General features: G+C 40.1%; 1 protein-coding gene across 3 annotated transcripts in view; it reads right to left on the reverse strand.

Annotated features, from left to right (window-relative positions):
* Positions 1-18,303, reverse strand: part of raf1a (Raf-1 proto-oncogene, serine/threonine kinase a) — a 33,375-nt gene extending 15,072 nt beyond the window's left edge. The window contains exons 1-12 of one of the 3 annotated variants that reach the window (XM_082146022.1): positions 18,172-18,303; positions 13,599-13,790; positions 12,781-12,893; positions 10,816-10,918; positions 10,581-10,738; positions 10,140-10,226; positions 8,186-8,288; positions 7,944-7,997; positions 3,395-3,419; positions 3,201-3,310; positions 2,138-2,255; positions 1,981-2,065 (exon numbers count right to left, since the gene is read on the reverse strand). In XM_082146022.1, coding sequence (XP_082002148.1) covers positions 1,981-2,065; positions 2,138-2,255; positions 3,201-3,310; positions 3,395-3,419; positions 7,944-7,997; positions 8,186-8,288; positions 10,140-10,226; positions 10,581-10,738; positions 10,816-10,918; positions 12,781-12,893; positions 13,599-13,766 — 1,124 coding nt within the window. In that variant the 5' untranslated portion in view covers positions 13,767-13,790; positions 18,172-18,303. Of the gene's footprint in view, positions 1-1,980; positions 2,066-2,137; positions 2,256-3,200; positions 3,311-3,394; positions 3,420-7,943; positions 7,998-8,185; positions 8,289-10,139; positions 10,227-10,580; positions 10,739-10,815; positions 10,919-12,780; positions 12,894-13,598; positions 13,791-17,742; positions 18,073-18,171 lie in introns of those variants that run through there. The other 2 variants (XM_082146023.1, XM_082146024.1) reach the window with 2 other exon arrangements.
* Between the last annotated feature and the right edge of the window lie 861 nt (positions 18,304-19,164).

Raw genomic sequence — 19,164 nt, forward strand, 5'->3', positions numbered from 1 at the left:
GTATATAATAAATACTACAGTAATGCACATTGCTAATGACAAACGTACTAATAATAACTATGAAGCTTGAATATTTTATCAGCATTGCAATACACTCATCCAAAGCAATTTAACATGATTATTTATAATGATGAGTCTGGCAACAATGAAAAAACTGCTTCACATTATATAATACAAGAGTCAGGGCTCCAGACTAACTTTTTGCCTTGGTTGCACTGGTGCGCCTAACTTTTTTATTTAGGTGCACCAGCACAAAATTTGGGTGCACCGAAAATGTTTCTCGGCTCGCGTCACCTTTAACGCCACAATTTCAAGGTCACCTTTTTATCACGCTCTATATACATTAATATTATTATGTAAATGATTTTAAACAAGAATAAGGTGTAGGTAAATAAAAATCAAAAAAAAAAAAAAAAAAATTTTAAAATGCTTCACTGAGCTGCCAAACTAACTATTTTGAGTCTCTAGCTCAGGCGCGGTATAGCCTCTACCTCCGTCTCTGAGTCGGATGCCATCTCTGACGAAAGACCAGGGCTTGGCATCTTACCAGGGACTGGGGAGAATGGTGGCTGAAGTAGCTTCATGTCTGGGCTGTTGTCGGAGCATTGACCGGGGAGTAAAGGGTTTTAACGGTATTCCTACTCTTACCGATACTGCTTATCGATCCGGTACTTTAACTGTATTCTTATCGGTTCTTTTTGTTTTTATATATATATATATATATATATATATATATATATATATATATATATATATATATATACACATATACACACACACATATATATATATATATTAGTCTAAAAAGAAATCTAATAAAGTAATCAAATGTAAAATAACACTGCATAATTTTTCATAAATAGATTAATGCTTAATAAAGCTGAAGTTATTCTTTCAAGAGCTTTGTAGTGATTTTTCTCTTGTTGTTTGATTCGCAGCAATGGCGCAGTCGTCCGCATGTTTACTAGACTGCAGCCCCTTTAAGACCGAGTGCAGATCTGCTACTGATCTGATGCATCATATTCTCCCAACTATTTCCATAACTACGTCCATTTAAGACATAAACTGTTTTTAGTGAATCTCCAAGCCGGTCATTTTGACATACTTTTGTGTACATTTGATCGTTTAGACACGCATATTAAACCCAAAGTAGGCTATAATTTGCTTGTCTCGGTTTCGGTTTCGGAGCGCGCGCCGCCTTGCGAACAACATCTCTTGCGCAGATTTTGTGCTTTTAATAGCTCTTTTAATTATTTAACGCGTCTCGCAAGTTAGCAACAGTAGCTAGACTGCATTTTACAACAATCACCGATCGTGCTGATTCTGTCGTTAGGTTTGAGTTTTAGGGAGAAATGACAGTGTAATGCTGCGAAGGGAAGAAGTTGCACTAGATAGAATGCGGCTATAGTTTTTAATGGTTTTACCTCAATATATAATTTTTTATAATCTTTGGAAGCCGAATTCAAAATCAGACTAATATCACAGACCTTAAGTGTAACCATGCTACGTTTGAATGTTTAATTCTGTCCTCCGTCATCACTCATTAAGCGTGAGAGAAGAGTGTGAGTTCCCATGAGTGTGTGAGTTCCGTCAAAGGAGAACAAACACTTAGTTCGTGGAGAGGCAGCGCATGCGAGGACGTTAGGTGCACCGGTGCGACCTAGGAAAAATTTTAGTTGCACCCTTACAAAATTTGGTCGCATGTGCGACCAAATTGGTCGCACTCTAGAGCCCTGAGAGTTATGAGGGTCGCTGATCATTTTCAACATGCTCCAAACTATTATGGAGAAAATCAACCCAATTTTGTAAACAATTTTACAAGCAATTGCTCTCCTGTGTGTTTGCAATCAAGACTAATGGTGTTAAATGTTACAGTAAGTTATATTGTAATGGCAATAAGTTCAGTAAACAGAACTACATCGACACACTTCTCTAAAACACCACCCCTCATAAACTCAGTTATCAGCGTTAGCATCTCACCTGAGAACTGCCACCTCGTTGCGGAAGGCCTGAAACTGCTCCGGGGTCGGGTTGGTGACCTTTAATACCTTCACAGCCACGTCTCCTACAGCGAGTTACAGCGCCAGTTAAGCGGGTCATTAGAGACTGAAGCTGGCGAGGTTAAACCGATGCTTACCATGCCATTTCCCTTTGTATACGGTCCCGAAGGAGCCCGACCCGATCCGGCTCAGCAGCATCACCTCAGTCGCTTCAATCTCCCAGTAATAGCTGGAGTCTCTTTTATCCCGTGGCCGCTGTAAAACAATACCTGATGTCAGCACTTAAGAAAGTGCGCTAAAACAGTCATATTTGACCCCAAGAAACATTTTTAAGACCATTAAGATTTTTTGGCATTGTGATATTCCTTTAACATCAATTAGGCACATTTTCCAACTAAATTATCATTACCGTAATGAATATTTAAAACCATAATGTAAAATTGTACAGTATACATCATTCTAGTATTTTAAATGTGTTCAAATGCGACTCAAAATGAGTCAGTTCAGTGACAGTAGCAGATGTGAGTATCATGAGCTTGGACTACAGGAGGAGGAGTCACAGGAGGTGACAGTAACTGAGAGAGTTTTCACTACTACATTAAACTACTGTATATAATGTTGAATATAATGTATAATAATGCAATGGGGGAATATCTGTGGGTCCTGATAAAGCCAAATGTCTGATGTTACCAGTAAAAGTGCCTACATTATTTTAAATATATCTAGCTAGTGACAGAGATTAAGCATATTCATCTACAATAATCCTGTAATTTCAGCTTCAGAATCATGAATATTGTTATTCTGGCGTCTCTATTGTCCTGTGCTTTGGGTTTCAGGACCAAGTCCAAGCCTATTCATTTACAATGTAAAACCAAATTTAGCATTTTAATCAACAGTTCATCTTTTATCACATGTCTTTTAATAATATCGTATCGTGAGTTCAGTATCGTGATACTTAATACCAGGTATAATACCATTTCCAGGGCATTTCTCACTATGATAATGAAGTATCAGAATGTGCTTGTGAAACTGCAGAGTCTGGCCGGGTTCCTATAACTGCTAACATCTGCATGCCATGGTTTAGGTCCAAACACTTCTAAGGACTGTCCACTGAAGTGTGTATAAACTACAATGTTTCTCTGCCTTGAAGACTGCAGCTCGACACAGGAAGGTTTCATTAAATAATTCAGCAGAGCTTACGATGGAGAGCTTCTCCTGCGGGCCGAGGGCCGGTGTGCGCTCTCTCGGGGCGGCGGTGGGGACGGGGGGCTGGGTCCGGGCCGTGGGGCTCTGAGCCGGAGAACTGCCAGCTGAAGAGACACGGGAGACTGATGAACTCATAAACCACAGCAAACACACTTCTCACTGGATTCACATCAATGTTTCATTCTCACCTGAGCTGTGAACACGCATGGCATCCTAGAAGAAACACACAGAAGAACAAAATATCAAGAAATAACACACAACTGTTCAATCTATTCACACTGCAAGGCAGAAGCGTGTTGCTTGAGCAGTTTACACACTGTCCTGTAGCGTTGCTAATGTTATGACGTGCACCGCACACAACTAGCCTGATCATTCACTCACTCACGGTCCTGTAACTGCCTTCTTAATGGTCTTTAGAGCTGCTTTTTTACAACCAACTATATGAAAGTCATATTTCAATGCACAGAACAGAAGCAAAACAAGAACGTTTCAGAGCTTGCCAAGACTTGCTCACTGTTTATCACAGCCGCTTTACAATTTGTAGTAATGTAAATTAATCGGAGCGCAGATTCTCTTGTTTAATATGATAAACTGTGTAAAACTTGAACATAAATGTTAATAAATTAGAAAAGTTATAGCTGAGCTGAGCAGATGTGCAGGGACGCAACACTACTTTACCCATTTATGTCCACAAAGAGCAAAATACTTCCAAAGCAATAGTGTTTCATATTCTTAATATTTAAACCTGTTTGTGGCTTTAGAAATACATGCAATCTTTGGACTATACAGATATTAAAGCATAATGTTACAACAATCCCAGTCTCCACAGCTAGACTATTTCCAGACAAAGGATAGATCAACTATATGCCCAAGGTCGAGTCAATCATGTTTGGTGTCCGTCAGAGTGACCAGCTGTGGTGCAGTGGAGTACGCTTCATCGCAGCATGAGTGGATGTTTCAGCCAGTGTTGTAGTCGAGTCACCAATTGTCGAGTCCGAGTCAAGTCTCGAGTCCCCGTGTTCGAGTCCGAGTCCAAGTCCGAGTCACCAAAGAAGAGACCGAGTCCAAGTCCGAGTCACCAAAGAAGAGACCGAGTCGAGTCCGAGTCGAGTCACCATTACCTGAGTTCGAGTCCGAGTCGAGTCTCGAGTCCCCAGTGTTCGAGTCCGAGTCAAGTCTCGAGTCCCCGTGTTCGAGTCCGAGTCCAAGTCCGAGTCACCAAAGAAGAGACCGAGTCCAAGTCCGAGTCACCAAAGAAGAGACCGAGTCGAATCCGAGTCGAGTCACCATTACCTGAGTTCGAGTCCGAGTCGAGTCTCGAGTCCCCAGTGTTCGAGTCCGAGTCGAGTCATCAAGGTTGAGTCTGTGTTATATTTCAAGACTGCCAACATTTCTCTACTCTGGCACCTTTAAAGAGCTGATATAATTATAAAAGAGGGTCTACATTAAACAAAAATGACACCACTGTGTTGACAATTATAAATAATAAATACAATATAAATAAATATAAATAAAAAATTTGATTTCAATAATGTAGGCTATTAGTAGGCTAAATGTTGAAATTAACATTAACAATGCTGTAGAAGTGCAGTTTATTAATAGTAGCCTAAATGTTAACTAATGTAGTTAACTAGAGTTTAATAAATGGAACATATTGTAAAGTGTTACCGATTTGTTATACACCGATTCAGACGTCTCGTGAGTTCGTTGTTGGACAGATGGTCAGTTGTTTTAACCATTCATTAAAGTGAATCGTTCAAAGTAGTCATTAGTTCGCGAATCGGACGTGTCATTAATGGACGTGTAGCCTATACGGCACGCCTTGTGTGATTATCTCGGCAGTTTAGGACAGGACAAGATTTGTGTCAACACAGAAAACATTTCATCACTAGATAGGTCTTTTCGTTTATTGAAATTGTGGCTAATGTCAGCTGAATGTGCGGAACGCTTTTCAGAGAAGATAAGGCAAACGTTTTTTGTTTTTTTTCAGCACAATTCACACCTCGCGGTAATTCAGGAGAAAAAAATCTCTGAATGATCTACGTGAAACTTCGGTCTTCCGACCTTTTACTATCGTGTCAATTGATTTTGATTAATATGCATGAGGAGGGAGCACCGCTCGTGTTGTTTGAAGACGGTGAGAGCGCGCGCGCGGCTGGGGCTTTCTCTCTGCTCGTTCATATATGCAGGAAAAAAAGAGATCCCGTCCGGTCTTGGAGCCCAAAACAGGAAAAGTGTAACATCTTATATCAAATTTTAAATCCTATTTAGTCAGAAACTTCATCCAACGTCATTCATTTGATGAATGCTCAAGTCCGATTTTATATCCTCGAGTCCGAGTCCAAGAACGAGTCATCAGTCCGCGAGTCCAAGTCAAGTCACGAGTCCTGAGAATAGAGTCTCGAGTCGGACTCGAGTCCAGAGAATAGGGACTCGAGTCGGACTCGAGTCCGAGTCCAGGACTCGAGTACTCCATCACTGGTTTCAGCACAGCAGCTCATAGACTGACCCAGCTCACTCACAGCGGATGCGGTCTGGATGCGGTCTAGATGCGGTCTGGGCCGTTCACACCTGTACATCGCTGGCTTATTCCCCAATCAGGGACTTCATTTATTACAATGTTGCATTTCCTTCTTGGTTCGGTTCGCTTTCACAAGGCAACTAGGCAACATTTCATAGCATACCAACATGTGTTTATTTCAGGTCACATGTGAGTTAAGCTGTCCTCTTATTGGTCAGAGTTTCCTCTGTTTCATCCATCAAGATGGATTGATGAGTTCCCTCCGCAAGCTTATTGTGTCTTTATCTGTAGCTGTCAAGACACACTTATATGAATTTATTCATCATTACTGCTTAGTTAGAGTGGGAATCAGATTCAGATGGAGAAGATCAATTACACAATACTTTCAGATAAAGATGCTCTCTTTAGTTTCCAACTGCGTTCACTAATGTGCAGAATCACAGAATCAGACACTGCTGCTTTTTATATAACACATTTCCCGTTATGAATGATGATATTAGTTCACTGGTCCGTTAGGTCGGATTGCTTTCTCACAGGGTTCGTACAGATACTGTAAAACGCAATTCCAGGACTTAAGGACTTTTCAAGCACTACTTTTTGGTTTTCTAAGGACTTCAATCAGAGATCTCACTTATCAAACAATATCTTTATTATCTTTCAACTTCTAAAAAAGGTAAATAGATCAACAAAAATAAACCAATAAAACAAAATGGTACAAATAAAGTGCAGCAGATGCAATGCCTGGCAAATTTAACCATTGAAAGGACACTATGACAAAGATATCGCTTTCCTTATTCAAACTGATTTTTTTCTGCCATTAATATATGATTGATCTGAAGAATGAAAGCTGTATCATATACTTGGATATTTATGAGCAATATTAAGCTCATAGCCATGCAAAATGGCTCTATATCTATATCAGACTGGCTGCAGCTTCATTTTGTGTGAAAACATCTTTTTAGAGATAAAATTAAACACTAATTTCACATATAGGGCCCTATTTTAACGATCTGAAACGCAAGTATCAAATGCGAAACGCAAGTAACTTTGTGGGCGGGTCTCGGCGCTGGTGCTATTATACCGGCGGGATAAATTACTCTTGCGCCCGACACAAATCTAAAATGAGTTGGTCTGAAGTAGCTTCATTACTCATAGGTGTGGTTTGGGCGTAACGTGAAATAAACCAATCAGAGCGACATCTCACATTCCCTTTAAGAGCAGGTGCGCTTGTTCCATGGCGGTTTGCTATTATAACGGCGGATTTGAGCGGTTCACAGCCGAGGAGACCGACGTTCTCGTCAGGGCCGTAAAACACAGAGAAGTGACATTGGGGATGGAGAAACACACCCAGATTAGTTTCAGCTAAACAGGCGTATGATAATTTGGGTAAATGTGTAAGCTAGATTTATGCCTATTTTTTCACATCTTCATGGACACAACAATGATTTCCCTCGTGTGGAATATTTTTCCTTGTAATAATGTATGATTTGCAAAAATGAGAACTGCTGCTTCTGTGTAGATGAGAGAATCAAAGTGTATGTGCGTTGTGCACACGCTACATTATGGCCAAGCATGCGCCCTTAAAATAGCATATGAATAACATGCGCAACACGCCACTGACTTTAGACTAAGTTTTTCCTGGTCTGTGGCGGAATTGTTTTCTGAAACTGCAAAATAGCACCAGGGAACGTTTGCGCCGGAACACGCCTCCTCTTTTCGCTGAACCGCCCCCGGGAGCGCAAGTTCATTCCCTAATTTACCGACGTGCGTCTGTGGAGGGAAAAGTCCGCTGTGCGTCGGGTGAGAAATAGGAATGATACATGTGTCGGTGTACAAAGTAAATTGCGCTGGGTGCAAGATAGGGCCAGTATTGTCTTTCAATAATTCAAGCATTTTTCAAGTACCTTTTCATAAATATGGCTGTTTTCAAGGATTTTCCAGGACTTAAATTTCAAAAAGTAAAATTCAAGCATTTTAAGCACCCTGTACGAACCCTGTTTCTCACCTCAATCGAACCGCCCCAGAGTTGAATCGGGCCGAGACCACCTCGTTCAGCCAATCTCAGAGCGACTGCGTGTTCATATGTGTCTTAACGAACCGAACCGAACCGAGAGAGAAAACGAGCCAGGTGAGAGAACGGCCTTAACCTCAGGCAGGGTGAGGAAGCTTCTGTCAGTCAAGCACTACCTTACGCCTGGCAGAAGAACAATACCTACTCTTCTCTTCAGACAAGACTGCTGCTGGCACCAGGAGCTCGGAGACGTGTCTAGCTACTCACAGCACACAACAACACGACAGTGAAGAGAAAACGGGAGAAACAGTGGAGTGAAAGAGAGAGGAGAACAGCAAATCCAATCAATATTTATAGGAGCTTAAGAGTTTGACAACTGTCACACACACAGATGGAGCTGAAGAGATGTGGAGAAGAGAGACAGGAGTGTGTGTGGTGCGTGGTCACCTGGATCTGGCTGCTGTGTACGGGCAGGGTTGTGCTCAGCATGTTGACGTTGGGTGTGGAGGTGGAGCGCAGTCTCGGGGTCAGAGCTGAAGGGCTGGAGTAACTGAACACATGAGGGTTTGAGTGTCTGAGCACAGAGCTAAGGGAAACACCTCAGACTAGTGCATACACACACACACACAGTTCTGATATCGAGAAACAAGAACATCACAGAAACTAGTGGATGGGGGAACCTGAAGACAAACAGCACGTTTCATTTAAGTTTATTACTCAATTTCATAAAGCAAAATCCCACTAGATGGCCTTAGCAACAACACACTGAGTGTCATAGCTCCAGTAATCCACAAATGTTATTTAAAGAGCTCGCATAAAGCTTTAGTGGCGTCTACCCAAGCAAAGCTCAAGTCCATGTGTTTTGAGTGTTTGCTGAAAGTCAAAGGGGGTCACCATATATTGCTTGGGTCCCTTTTTAATCCATATACACTACTGGTCAACAGTTTTAGATCGGTAAGGTTTTTTATGTTTTTAAAAGAAGTATCTTCTGCTCACCAAGGCTGCATTTATTTGATAAAAAACAAACAAATAAAAAAAAACAGTAATATTGTGAAATATTATGACAATTTAAAATGTCTGTTTTCTATTTTAATATATTTTAAAATGTAATTTATTCCTGTGATCAAAGCTGAATTTTCAGCATCATTACTCCAGTCTTCAGTGTCACATGATCCTTCAGAAATCATTCTAATATGATGATCTGATGCTCAAAAAACATTTATGATTATTATCAATGTTGAAAACTGTTGTGTACAATTTTTTTTCAAAATTCTTTGATGAATAGAAAGTTCAAAAGAACAGCATTTATTTAAAATATAATATTTTCTAACATTATAAATGTCTTTACTGTAACTTTTGATCAGTTTAACTCATCCTTGATGAATAAAAGTATTGATTTATTTTATTTATTTCCCCCAAAAATCAAATTAAAATTCTTACTGACCCCAAACTTTTGAATGGTAGTGTTTAATGTTACAAAAGCTTTAGATTTCAAATAAATGCTGTTCTTTTGAACTTTCTATTCATCATAGCATCATGAAATAAAAATGTAAAAAACTGTTTTCAAAATTGATAATAATCATAAATGTTTCTTGAGCATCAAATCATCATATTAGAATGATTTGTGAAGGATCATGTGACACTGAAGACTGGAGGAATGATGCTGAAGATTCAGCTTTGATCACAGGAATAAATTACACTACTATATATTCACATAGAAAACTGCTCTTTTACATTGTAATAATATTTCACAATATTACTGTTTTTGTTTGTATTTTTAATCAAATAAATGCAGCCTTGGTGAGCAGAAGAGACTTCTTTTAAAAACATTAAAAATCGTACTGATCTAAAACTTTTGACCGGTAGTGTATATTTTCCCTTTTATTTATTAATGAGAAATATGAACTGGCCCCTCGATTGGAATCTCCCAAGGGTTTGTCTCTATTCTGTGTCCTGATGGAGTTTGTGTTCTTGCTTAGTAGAGGACACTTCATATTCAACAGTATTGTTGATCTGACGGCACTGACACTATTATATAAGACCTGAACTGAGCGGATGATGACATCACTGTTTCTGCAGAGCTGCTGTATAGCCGAATTAAACTCGTTCCATATTTGATGAACTTTACACAGTTATTGAACCAAACTGAATCAACACTGAAGTGACTTCAGCTGAATAACGACAGTGCACTATTGTTGAATCATTATTTTCCTGTTATCTCTGTAAAGCTGCTTTGAATCATTCTGTATTATATAAAGTAACTATAGAAATAAAGGTGACTTGACTATATGTAAGCTAGGCTTTCCTCAAGTCATCAAACCACAGGCAGTCGCTGAGCGGTGTGTGTACACTTACAGCAAAACAATGGTTTTGAGTCATGTGATCTGAGACGATGCGTTACCTGTTTCGTGTCAAGGACTCCCTCATTCTCCGAGATGTGAGCGTAGGAAGAGACGGAGTCCCACTTTCACCCGGAGTGGGAAACAATCTGCCAAACGCAGAGCAGTCAAGCGTCATTCATTGTGAAAATATCAGACTCATATGTACAATGACAACAGTTGAGAAATGACTCGGACTGAATGGGGGAGTTCTGGAAGACTAAGATATGGCTTTCATATCAAGGACATGCAAACAAATAATCATGGCACTTTATGCTTTTCACTCCTCCTTTACAATGATGTCATGTCTTTGTATTATCTTTCTCTGCAAATACTGATGTGAATATTCAGTTTCATTGATCAATAACTCAGTGTGTCATGTAAACAGTCAGAAACTTCTGAATCGGCTGTGACCCCTGATGTTCAGCTGTTGGGTATTGTTGAAGAGGATGATGAAGACTCACAGCAGTTGTCTGATGTTAGTCCAGTCCACACACATGGTGGGCACTCTGGTGCTGCAGTGCTCATGGAACTTGTAGCCACACGTCTGGCACCGGAAACCGTTTAACAGGAACTTCTGGCAGATGTCGCAGAAAGCCAATTTCAGAAATGTTTTTCTAACCTGAAAATGAAATCATCTTTTTAATGTGAACTATGAATAGAGTTCTTCAGGTGTGCATAGGTGTGTGTAACACTCACAAAGTTGTGTGTGGTCAAGGGGACATGGTCTAAAACCTCCACCAGGAGTTCCTCCCCGATGAGCGAGGTCGAGTCCGTGCTCCAGTCCATGCGAGACTTCTTGCTGCAAACATACACATACGTCAACCAGTTATGAGGGACAATACCAATGTACCAACATTAGGAGTGAAATTTACTTTCAACATCAGATCCTATATCACTATCCCACCAAATGAATACCTTTAAATAACGCATTGTTGCATTATTTAATGAAAATGAAAAGAAATTAAATGAAAAACCATGCTTGAAGTTGTGGTGCACTGATCAGGAAATTTGAGGCAGATGTTTTAACACTAATATGACTGATTTGATAAATATTGGCTGAAATGAGATATTTGACACACATGTATGAGCACACTCTGAGGACACATACAAAAGTGGTGGGATTGCGAGCAATAATTAAACAAAACGTGAAATTAGCACTGACTACAGTATTTAGCTGTGAAAAGCTTTATTTTACGAAAGCCTTAGCGCATCATTGCGCAACTCAGTGTCATCAGGACTATGCCTTGAAGGTACTCAAAGTTTCGGAACAGCGCCACCTTCTGGTCAAATGTTATACGTTTCAAAAAATGCTAATAATGTTTGATTAATTTTGCCTATTTTAATTAAACTGATCTTGATAGATTCCTTGAGTAATACCGAGAGCAATGATACCAATCATGCCATATTTGCTTGAATTTGCTGCCATTTTGATTTTCTTTGAAAACATACTTTTTCGAATTCCTAGAACGTTGGTCTGATTTACACCACAATTTGCCCAGATCATCTTCAGACCATGCCAGGAAAAGGTTATCGAAAGCTTTTCAATAGACCAATAACACGTCAATGAAACTGTAGGCATGATGCCAAGCTGATTTTGTGGCTGAAATCGGCCACACTTTGGCATATTGACACCTCATACTGACCACACTATAACTGATAACAGTTCTATTGCTTTGTTGTATGTTAATTGTTATATTTTCATTTTATTACATTTTAAAAGCTTGATTAAACTGTTAAAGTTTATATACATTTCCTCATCCTTCCCTCGGGTCATTTTGACCCAAAAAATATAAAAAATATAAAAAAAAATTTTTAGTGTTGATCGGAGGGTTCCAAGACCCCATGACTTTTGTCGCACTTGAACCACGAATACACACAAAAAATTAAATGGATTCGAGGAGTTTTGTGGTTGAAATTTTAAAAAGTAACAAATCCTTCCCTCTCAGGTCAATTTGACCCCCATAGGAATGAGTGGGATGCGAAGAATGCTTCAGGACACACAGAAAACCCTAAAAAGCTCAAATTCAAGCTGAAAATGCTAAAACTTTAACAAAAAATGAGGACCCAGCGGAACAGCTCATTTGCTGCATATAGAGCTATAAGGCCATGTAGTGGCAAGAGTCTTGAAATATCATGTTTTTCCCCACAAGAGGTCAAAGACTCCCAATGAATAAAAGATTTATGCATGGAATTGTGAGTCATTTTGAATTTATGTTGAAAGAATGTGAGGAATGTGCTTAAATTACTATTTATTTATTATTTATTGATCAAATCTAGTAATTTAAAGGTAAATAAATAAAAAAAATGTGCACAAAAAAATTGCATTAAAAAATTGAAAAAATATTATCAAAATGAAATAAATTAAGCTATCTGGACGAAAAAAATAAGAAAAAAAGAAGAAGTATAATTTTAGGGCTTCGGGTCATTTTGACCCACAAGGGAAGGACTTGTTACAGAACGCGAGGGAAGGATGATTAAATCATGAAACACAGAATCCGAAATTAAAAGGTAGCTACTCTGATTATATTCAGTCTAACAAATATTAATGGTAAATAAATATCGTGATAAATATCAATAATATCGTAAGCTATAGAAAAGAAGATAGTGCTAATATGTCTGGCCGTCTCGCTGGAGCTGAGGCCTCTGGCGAGGGGAACTGACCTCCTGTGTCCAGGGTGGAGACTGAAGACAGCGCAGCACTCCGGCTGAAGCCCTCGAACCTTCAGTGCCTTGATCAGGCAGCTGTGCAGCGTCACGCCGGCGCGCACACACACCTGCACACACACCACCCGCCATGAGCACAGTCCTCTGACCAGTCACACTGCCATTTTATGTAAGACAAGGAGGAACTGGCCACTGGATTTGATATCATTTTGAAGTTTTGAGGCGGATTACTGTTGAGGAAATAGTTTCTCGCAGCTTTATTGCTTAGAATACTGTAATATCAATAATCAGACAACAGTTCAGACCATACTCTTCTGCCAGTGTTTGATCTGCTCTACTGAGTGTTTAGCACCGGTACTGGCTGAGATGCTCTTTCCCGCCGCTCTATGAGTTGAGCAGAACTTTATTGTCGGTTTCTGTTTGTTACAGAGCGGAAATTCGTCTTTGACACTGGTGACATAGAAACATTCACATTAATGCTTAAGAACACATCACACATTAACACAGAATGAACACAATTATACAATTAAACACTTTTCCCATCATTCCAAAAAAAAAAAAAAAACACACACGAGCTATAATGCTAGTCATTCTATTATATCCCTTTAGAAAAATGTATGTTTTAAGTTAATCACTGCCATTGGGACAAACGATTTTTTATACACGTTTCTTCTGGCCAAAGGAATTTTGAGTCTACTCCCAGATGGGAGCAGTTCAAAAGCAGAACGAAGGGGGTGAGTATGGTCTCTTTCCCATCAAACAATCGAACAAGCCCTGAAGTGGCTGTTGGAGAACTGAGTCTGAGAGGCTCTCACCACTGTCCTCTGCTGGTTGGGCAGGAAGACTCGGATGGTCCGGCTGGTTCTGGGCTCGTCTGAGGACTGGCGCTGAGGAGACTGCATCACACAGGAGCTCTCAAACACACACTCCTTGGTTCCCAGACCGTTGGTGACGCTTCTCCACGCTCCCTGAAGCTGCTCCATTACGATGCCCTCTCACACTCACGTCTGGGGAAACAGCACAACGTGAGCTACCAAATACCAATACACTATCACTATCACTATCATCTGATGGCAGATCCAAACTGTGTGTAAAATGCTGCTATAATCACACAAGATAGAAAAGAAAAACAAGAAATCTTTCACTTCAGTTCATTAGGCAGCTTTACAGAACTGGGCCATGAATAATAGCAGAGGTCAACTTACTGGGTTAAGTATGGCTAAGGCAATGCGAGCAAATCACTTGCATATCATGCGAGCAAATTTCATGCTAGGCGACTAAAAATGTATTTAATTAGCAAATGGCTAGTAATTGTACAATTTCTGTCATCTGTGATTGAGTTAGAGGCAAAAAATAAGTTTAGTGCACAATATAATTTCACTACTGTTTGAAAAGCTAGTGAAAATGTGCCTTTTGACCATTGAAAATGGGTAAAATTCAACAATTTGAACATGGAGTCGCATTGGGATCCCCATTTCTATGTGATTAAACCATATAAGGACCTTGAAAATAAAGATTCCAAAGGAAAAGTTTATTAGAGTTAGACTAGAAGAATATTAAGAAATCTTAAATACTTTTAGAGTTACAGGCACGCAAACTTTTTTTTTTTTTTCACTCAGACATATTCCATGCAATTGAATTGATAGAAAAAAAAGAGAGACATTTCTAGTTTCAACATTATTTGTTGTTCAGATATTCCTCTTTAAAAGACTAAATATCAACTGTACGCAAAGTGACCCACATTTGGTTTTTGACCATTGAAAATGTCTTCCAAATTGTTCATGGAGCCGCATTAGGATCTCCATATCTCTGGCTCTGTACCATTTGGGGCCTTTAAAATGAAGATCCCAAAAGAAACGTTTGATAAGAACCAGAATCTAAAAGGGTATTTAGAAATCCTTAATACTTCTTGAGTTACAGGCATGCAAACTTGGGGCAAAAAACACAGGAAGTGCTTTTTGAACTGTCACTGTTGGCATATATGCAACAAAGAAGTAAGCAGATTTTACTAATACACCTACCGATCTCAGTGTAAAAGTCAAATAATGATGCTGCCATCTTTTAAAAGTAATTTTACCCCCCTGTAATTTGGCTCCAAATCTCAGGTGAAAATAGTCATTTTGATTCGCCAATAGAAAATAGTGGATTACTCAGAAAATGTACATCCATGACATTTAATATTTTGGCTTTCTTCTTCATTTATGCATTTCTTTCATCAAAAAAAAGGTGAAAATCAGAATATTTAGCCGGGGATCTCTGGTTGAGTTATTTCTATATTAGTCAAGCTAGTAGCTTTAGCTGTAGTATAGAGATTCAAAACGACAATTGTGAAATTTCACTGGTATCTAATTTTGTTTTTTACAAAACTGTTTGTCAGAACACATGGTTACATGATCAAAAACAATGACAACAATATTTATGAATTTGTCTGTTTGTGGCGGGGCTGATCACCCAGTAAAAAAACTAAAACATTTTAATCACAGTTTAAAGGTAGGGTAGGCGACTTTCGGAGAGGCTAGCAATAGCAAGCTAAGCTTTGAAAGCATGAGATCCCACCCTCCCTTCAGAGCTATATACAAATTATAAAAGTAACTAGTTACTTCAGAAAGTAACTATTGCGTTCCTTTCAAGTACATTTTTAAATGCTCAAATGTGACCCCACCTCCACCCCTCTTTAATGGAACTTAAAATACATGTACATGTTCAATTATTCATGATAAATTTAAATATCATAATGAAATGGACACTTAATACAATACATTATTAACAGAAACAATGTACACAAATCTAAACTATATTAATGTTGCTGTGGGACAAAGTGAGACTAGCATCCAATCAAATGCCATGTGTGTAGATATTATGTTTATATAGTGGATCGATACAAATAACACAATAGATGTTTCGGAACTTTTGATATTTATTGCCCCTCAACGGGTCACAACTGGGCACAATTAAATTATGCTTGTTAAGCACTATACCAAAAAGAAATAACAAATATAAACTCTTTGTAGTGCAAAAAAAAATTAAATAAATAAAAAAACTTCAGACAATTGGTAGATATACTGTCCTTAAAGTATTCTCTTCCTCGAAAAAGTAGAACAGTGTAACAATATGAGGTATACCAAGGAAGAACAGTAAAACAAGTCTTTGCCTCTCGGCTCAAGCCGGTTTCACACTGCACGCGTTAGCAGAGCGTATTTATTCTGGCGCCCATGTTAACAGATTAGAGCATTCACACACCGCATGCAGAGGCGGCGCGGCAGCAGGAGCAGAGCAGGAGCAGGAGCAGGAGCAGAGCAGGAGCAGAAGCAGGAGCAGAGCAGGAGCAGAGCAGAGCAGGAGCAGGAGCAGAGCAGAGCAGAGCAGGAGCAGGAGCAGGAGCAGGAGCAGGAGCAGAGCAGGAGCAGGAGCAGGAGCAGGAGCAGAGCAGAGCAGAGCAGGAGCAGGAGCAGGAGCAGAGCAGAGCAGGAGCAGAGCAGGAGCAGAGCAGGAGCAGGAGCAGGAGCAGAGCAGGAGCAGGAGCAGAGCAGAGCAGGAGCAGAGCAGAGCAGAGCAGGAGCAGGAGCAGGAGCAGAGCAGGAGCAGAGCAGAGCAGGAGCAGAGCAGAGCAGGAGCAGAGCAGGAGCAGGAGCAGAGCAGAGCAGGAGCAGAGCAGAGCAGGAGCAGAGCAGAGCAGGAGCAGAGCAGGAGCAGAGCAGGAGCAGGAGCAGAGCAGAGCAGAGCAGAGCAGGAGCAGGAGCAGAGCAGGAGCAGAGCAGAGCAGAGCAGAGCAGGAGCAGAGCAGAGCAGGAGCAGGAGCAGGAGCAGAGCAGGAGCAGGAGCAGGAGCAGAGCAGAGCAGGAGCAGAGCAGGAGCAGAGCAGAGCAGGAGCAGAGCAGGAGCAGAGCAGGAGCAGAGCAGAGCAGGAGCAGAGCAGAGCAGAGCAGGAGCAGAGCAGGAGCAGAGCAGAGCAGGAGCAGAGCAGGAGCAGGAGCAGGAGCAGAGCAGAGCAGAGCAGGAGCAGGAGCAGAGCAGGAGCAGGAGCAAGAGCAAGAGCAAGAGCAGAGCAGGAGCAGGAGCAGAGCAGAGCAGAGCAGAGCAGGAGCAGAGCAGAGCAGGAGCAGAGCAGGAGCAGAGCAGGAGCAGGAGCAGGAGCAGAGCAGGAGCAGGAGCAAGAGCAAGAGCAAGAGCAAGAGCAGAGCAGGAGCAGGAGCAAGAGCAGGAGCAGCAGTGCCGCGATCATTCGGCGCAGTCTATTTTTGCCTCCGGGACCATAAACAGACCAAACGCTAACGCAAGCCGTGTGAAACCGCCATCAGAGATCTAGTTGGTCTGATAACAGCTTCAATTAATAGTAACGCGCCGCATTTTTTGCCAGTAACGGTAACAGCGTTATTAAGATGGGAAGAGTAATCAATTAGATTACTCGTTACTGAAAACAGTAACGCCGTTATTTATAACGCCGTTATTCCCATCACTGGTCACGGGTTTCCATATCTTCCAAATGACAGTAGTTATGGCGTGAAGGCAGCATAAGCTGGTTGTTTTGGTTCAGGAGGAACTGTAAAAGGCTTCGTCTGCGCTGCTCTGTGACTGACGTCTGTCTACAACTCTGCAGAGCATGAGACGCACTGATGCCGTGTGATGTCTGCGCGGACGTGTGGAAATACACTGACAGGCAGGTAGGACCCAATGCAATGATTGGACAAACATTGTATGGTTCTACGACTTCCACAGACGATATATATACATATAAATACTTTTAGACCACTTAGTGATTGCTTTCAAGATGTGAAGAGACTATTAACCAGCATAACAACAACAACAAAATTCTGTCACCTAACGTTACCCTGCCTTTAACAGTTGTTAGGCTTTACACAATTGTACTTACACAACTGCAGTGACATCTCTTCTCAAATACAGAAACTTACTGGAATTGCCAAAATAGCACAATCGTGTAAGTTTAGGCCGAACACTCACGTAAGCTCTTGCTGTTGCTCGACTGTGTTTAATAACTCATGTTCAGTGTGTGTTTATGAGCAGAAGAGATTCATAACAAACACAAGTCCAGTCGCTAAGATGTAATCGGAAAAGGGGTGTAAACTTCATGGAAAACATGATAAGCGAATATAATGATCTTTATTCGCAAGGCAATCATTACATGCTGTTAACGGGCATTGGTTACACACATAAGACGGTTACACACACTGGTGTGAGTGTTGTTGAGCAGATCTTTTTACATCTGCGGCCCTATTTCTTTTTCTACATAAACCTATTAAATCAAACAGCAAACTCTACAAACATTTCACAAGCCAGTTACATTTTTATAATCACTTGACGAAAAGCTGATATGAGATGTGACACGCTCATTACAAAACTCATGATGCATTTTAGGAGCGATAAACTCACCAGAGAAAGTTTGAAGAGTTCAGCTCCGCCATAACCTGAAGAAACGACAATGACGTCACCGACACAAGACTAGTGCAACCTCTCTCTCTCTCTCTCTCTCACACACACACACACACACACACACACACACACACACACACACACACACACACACACACACACACACAAGATATATGAAGTAATATAAATATATAGTAAAGTAGAGTAAGTAAAATAACTGATATTTGAATATCAGTGTACTCGTGTACTGAAATGAATATTAAACAACCATCACCTGTGTGAGCCATGAGGTTGTATTTTTAATATTAATTACTATACGTTGAGTCATATTATGTTCATTACTTTATGAATATAATTTAAAAATAAGTTAGCCATGTTGCATATGTAAAATCGGAATAATAATGAATAGTTAGATGACTGAATGCAGATAGGTTTGAGTTGCAGTAAATGAAGAGCATAAGATTTCCATGACCTCAATTAAATGTGGACATGGATGCAGTTTTTAAAGATATATTTTATCGTTTGCTAACCATAATTAATATGGTTGAATTCAAAGTAGCATACTACTCTTACTATTTATAGCATGTAAATATGACATAAATTGAGTAATATGCTATATGCTGATACCGAAAGAAGTTGTCCGCATAATTATTTATTATTTATTTATTTGTAAATCCGATTTGGCGACTAGATATGAAATACTAATGATGCACCAGCGGCTACGGGTTGCTTTATCGGGGAACAGAAATATGAAATATGAAACAACAATGCGAAATATGATATGATTCCGTCGATTGTACTGATGCTTGTTTTTGGACTCATGGAAGCAGAAAGTCGCGACTGCAGATTATTGCACGATTTTTTGTTCTGAACTGCTTATTCAAATGATTATTAATAACTCACTGCCAGTTTGAGTTCTCCCTCATAACTAAACTATGTTGTTGTAGGATCTGCATAAACGTAACCACAGACTTGTAAAAACATGTTTGGAAA

Source organism: Leuciscus leuciscus (genome assembly GCF_965113295.1).
Source record: "Leuciscus leuciscus genome assembly, chromosome: 18".
NCBI lineage: Eukaryota > Metazoa > Chordata > Actinopteri > Cypriniformes > Leuciscidae > Leuciscus > Leuciscus leuciscus.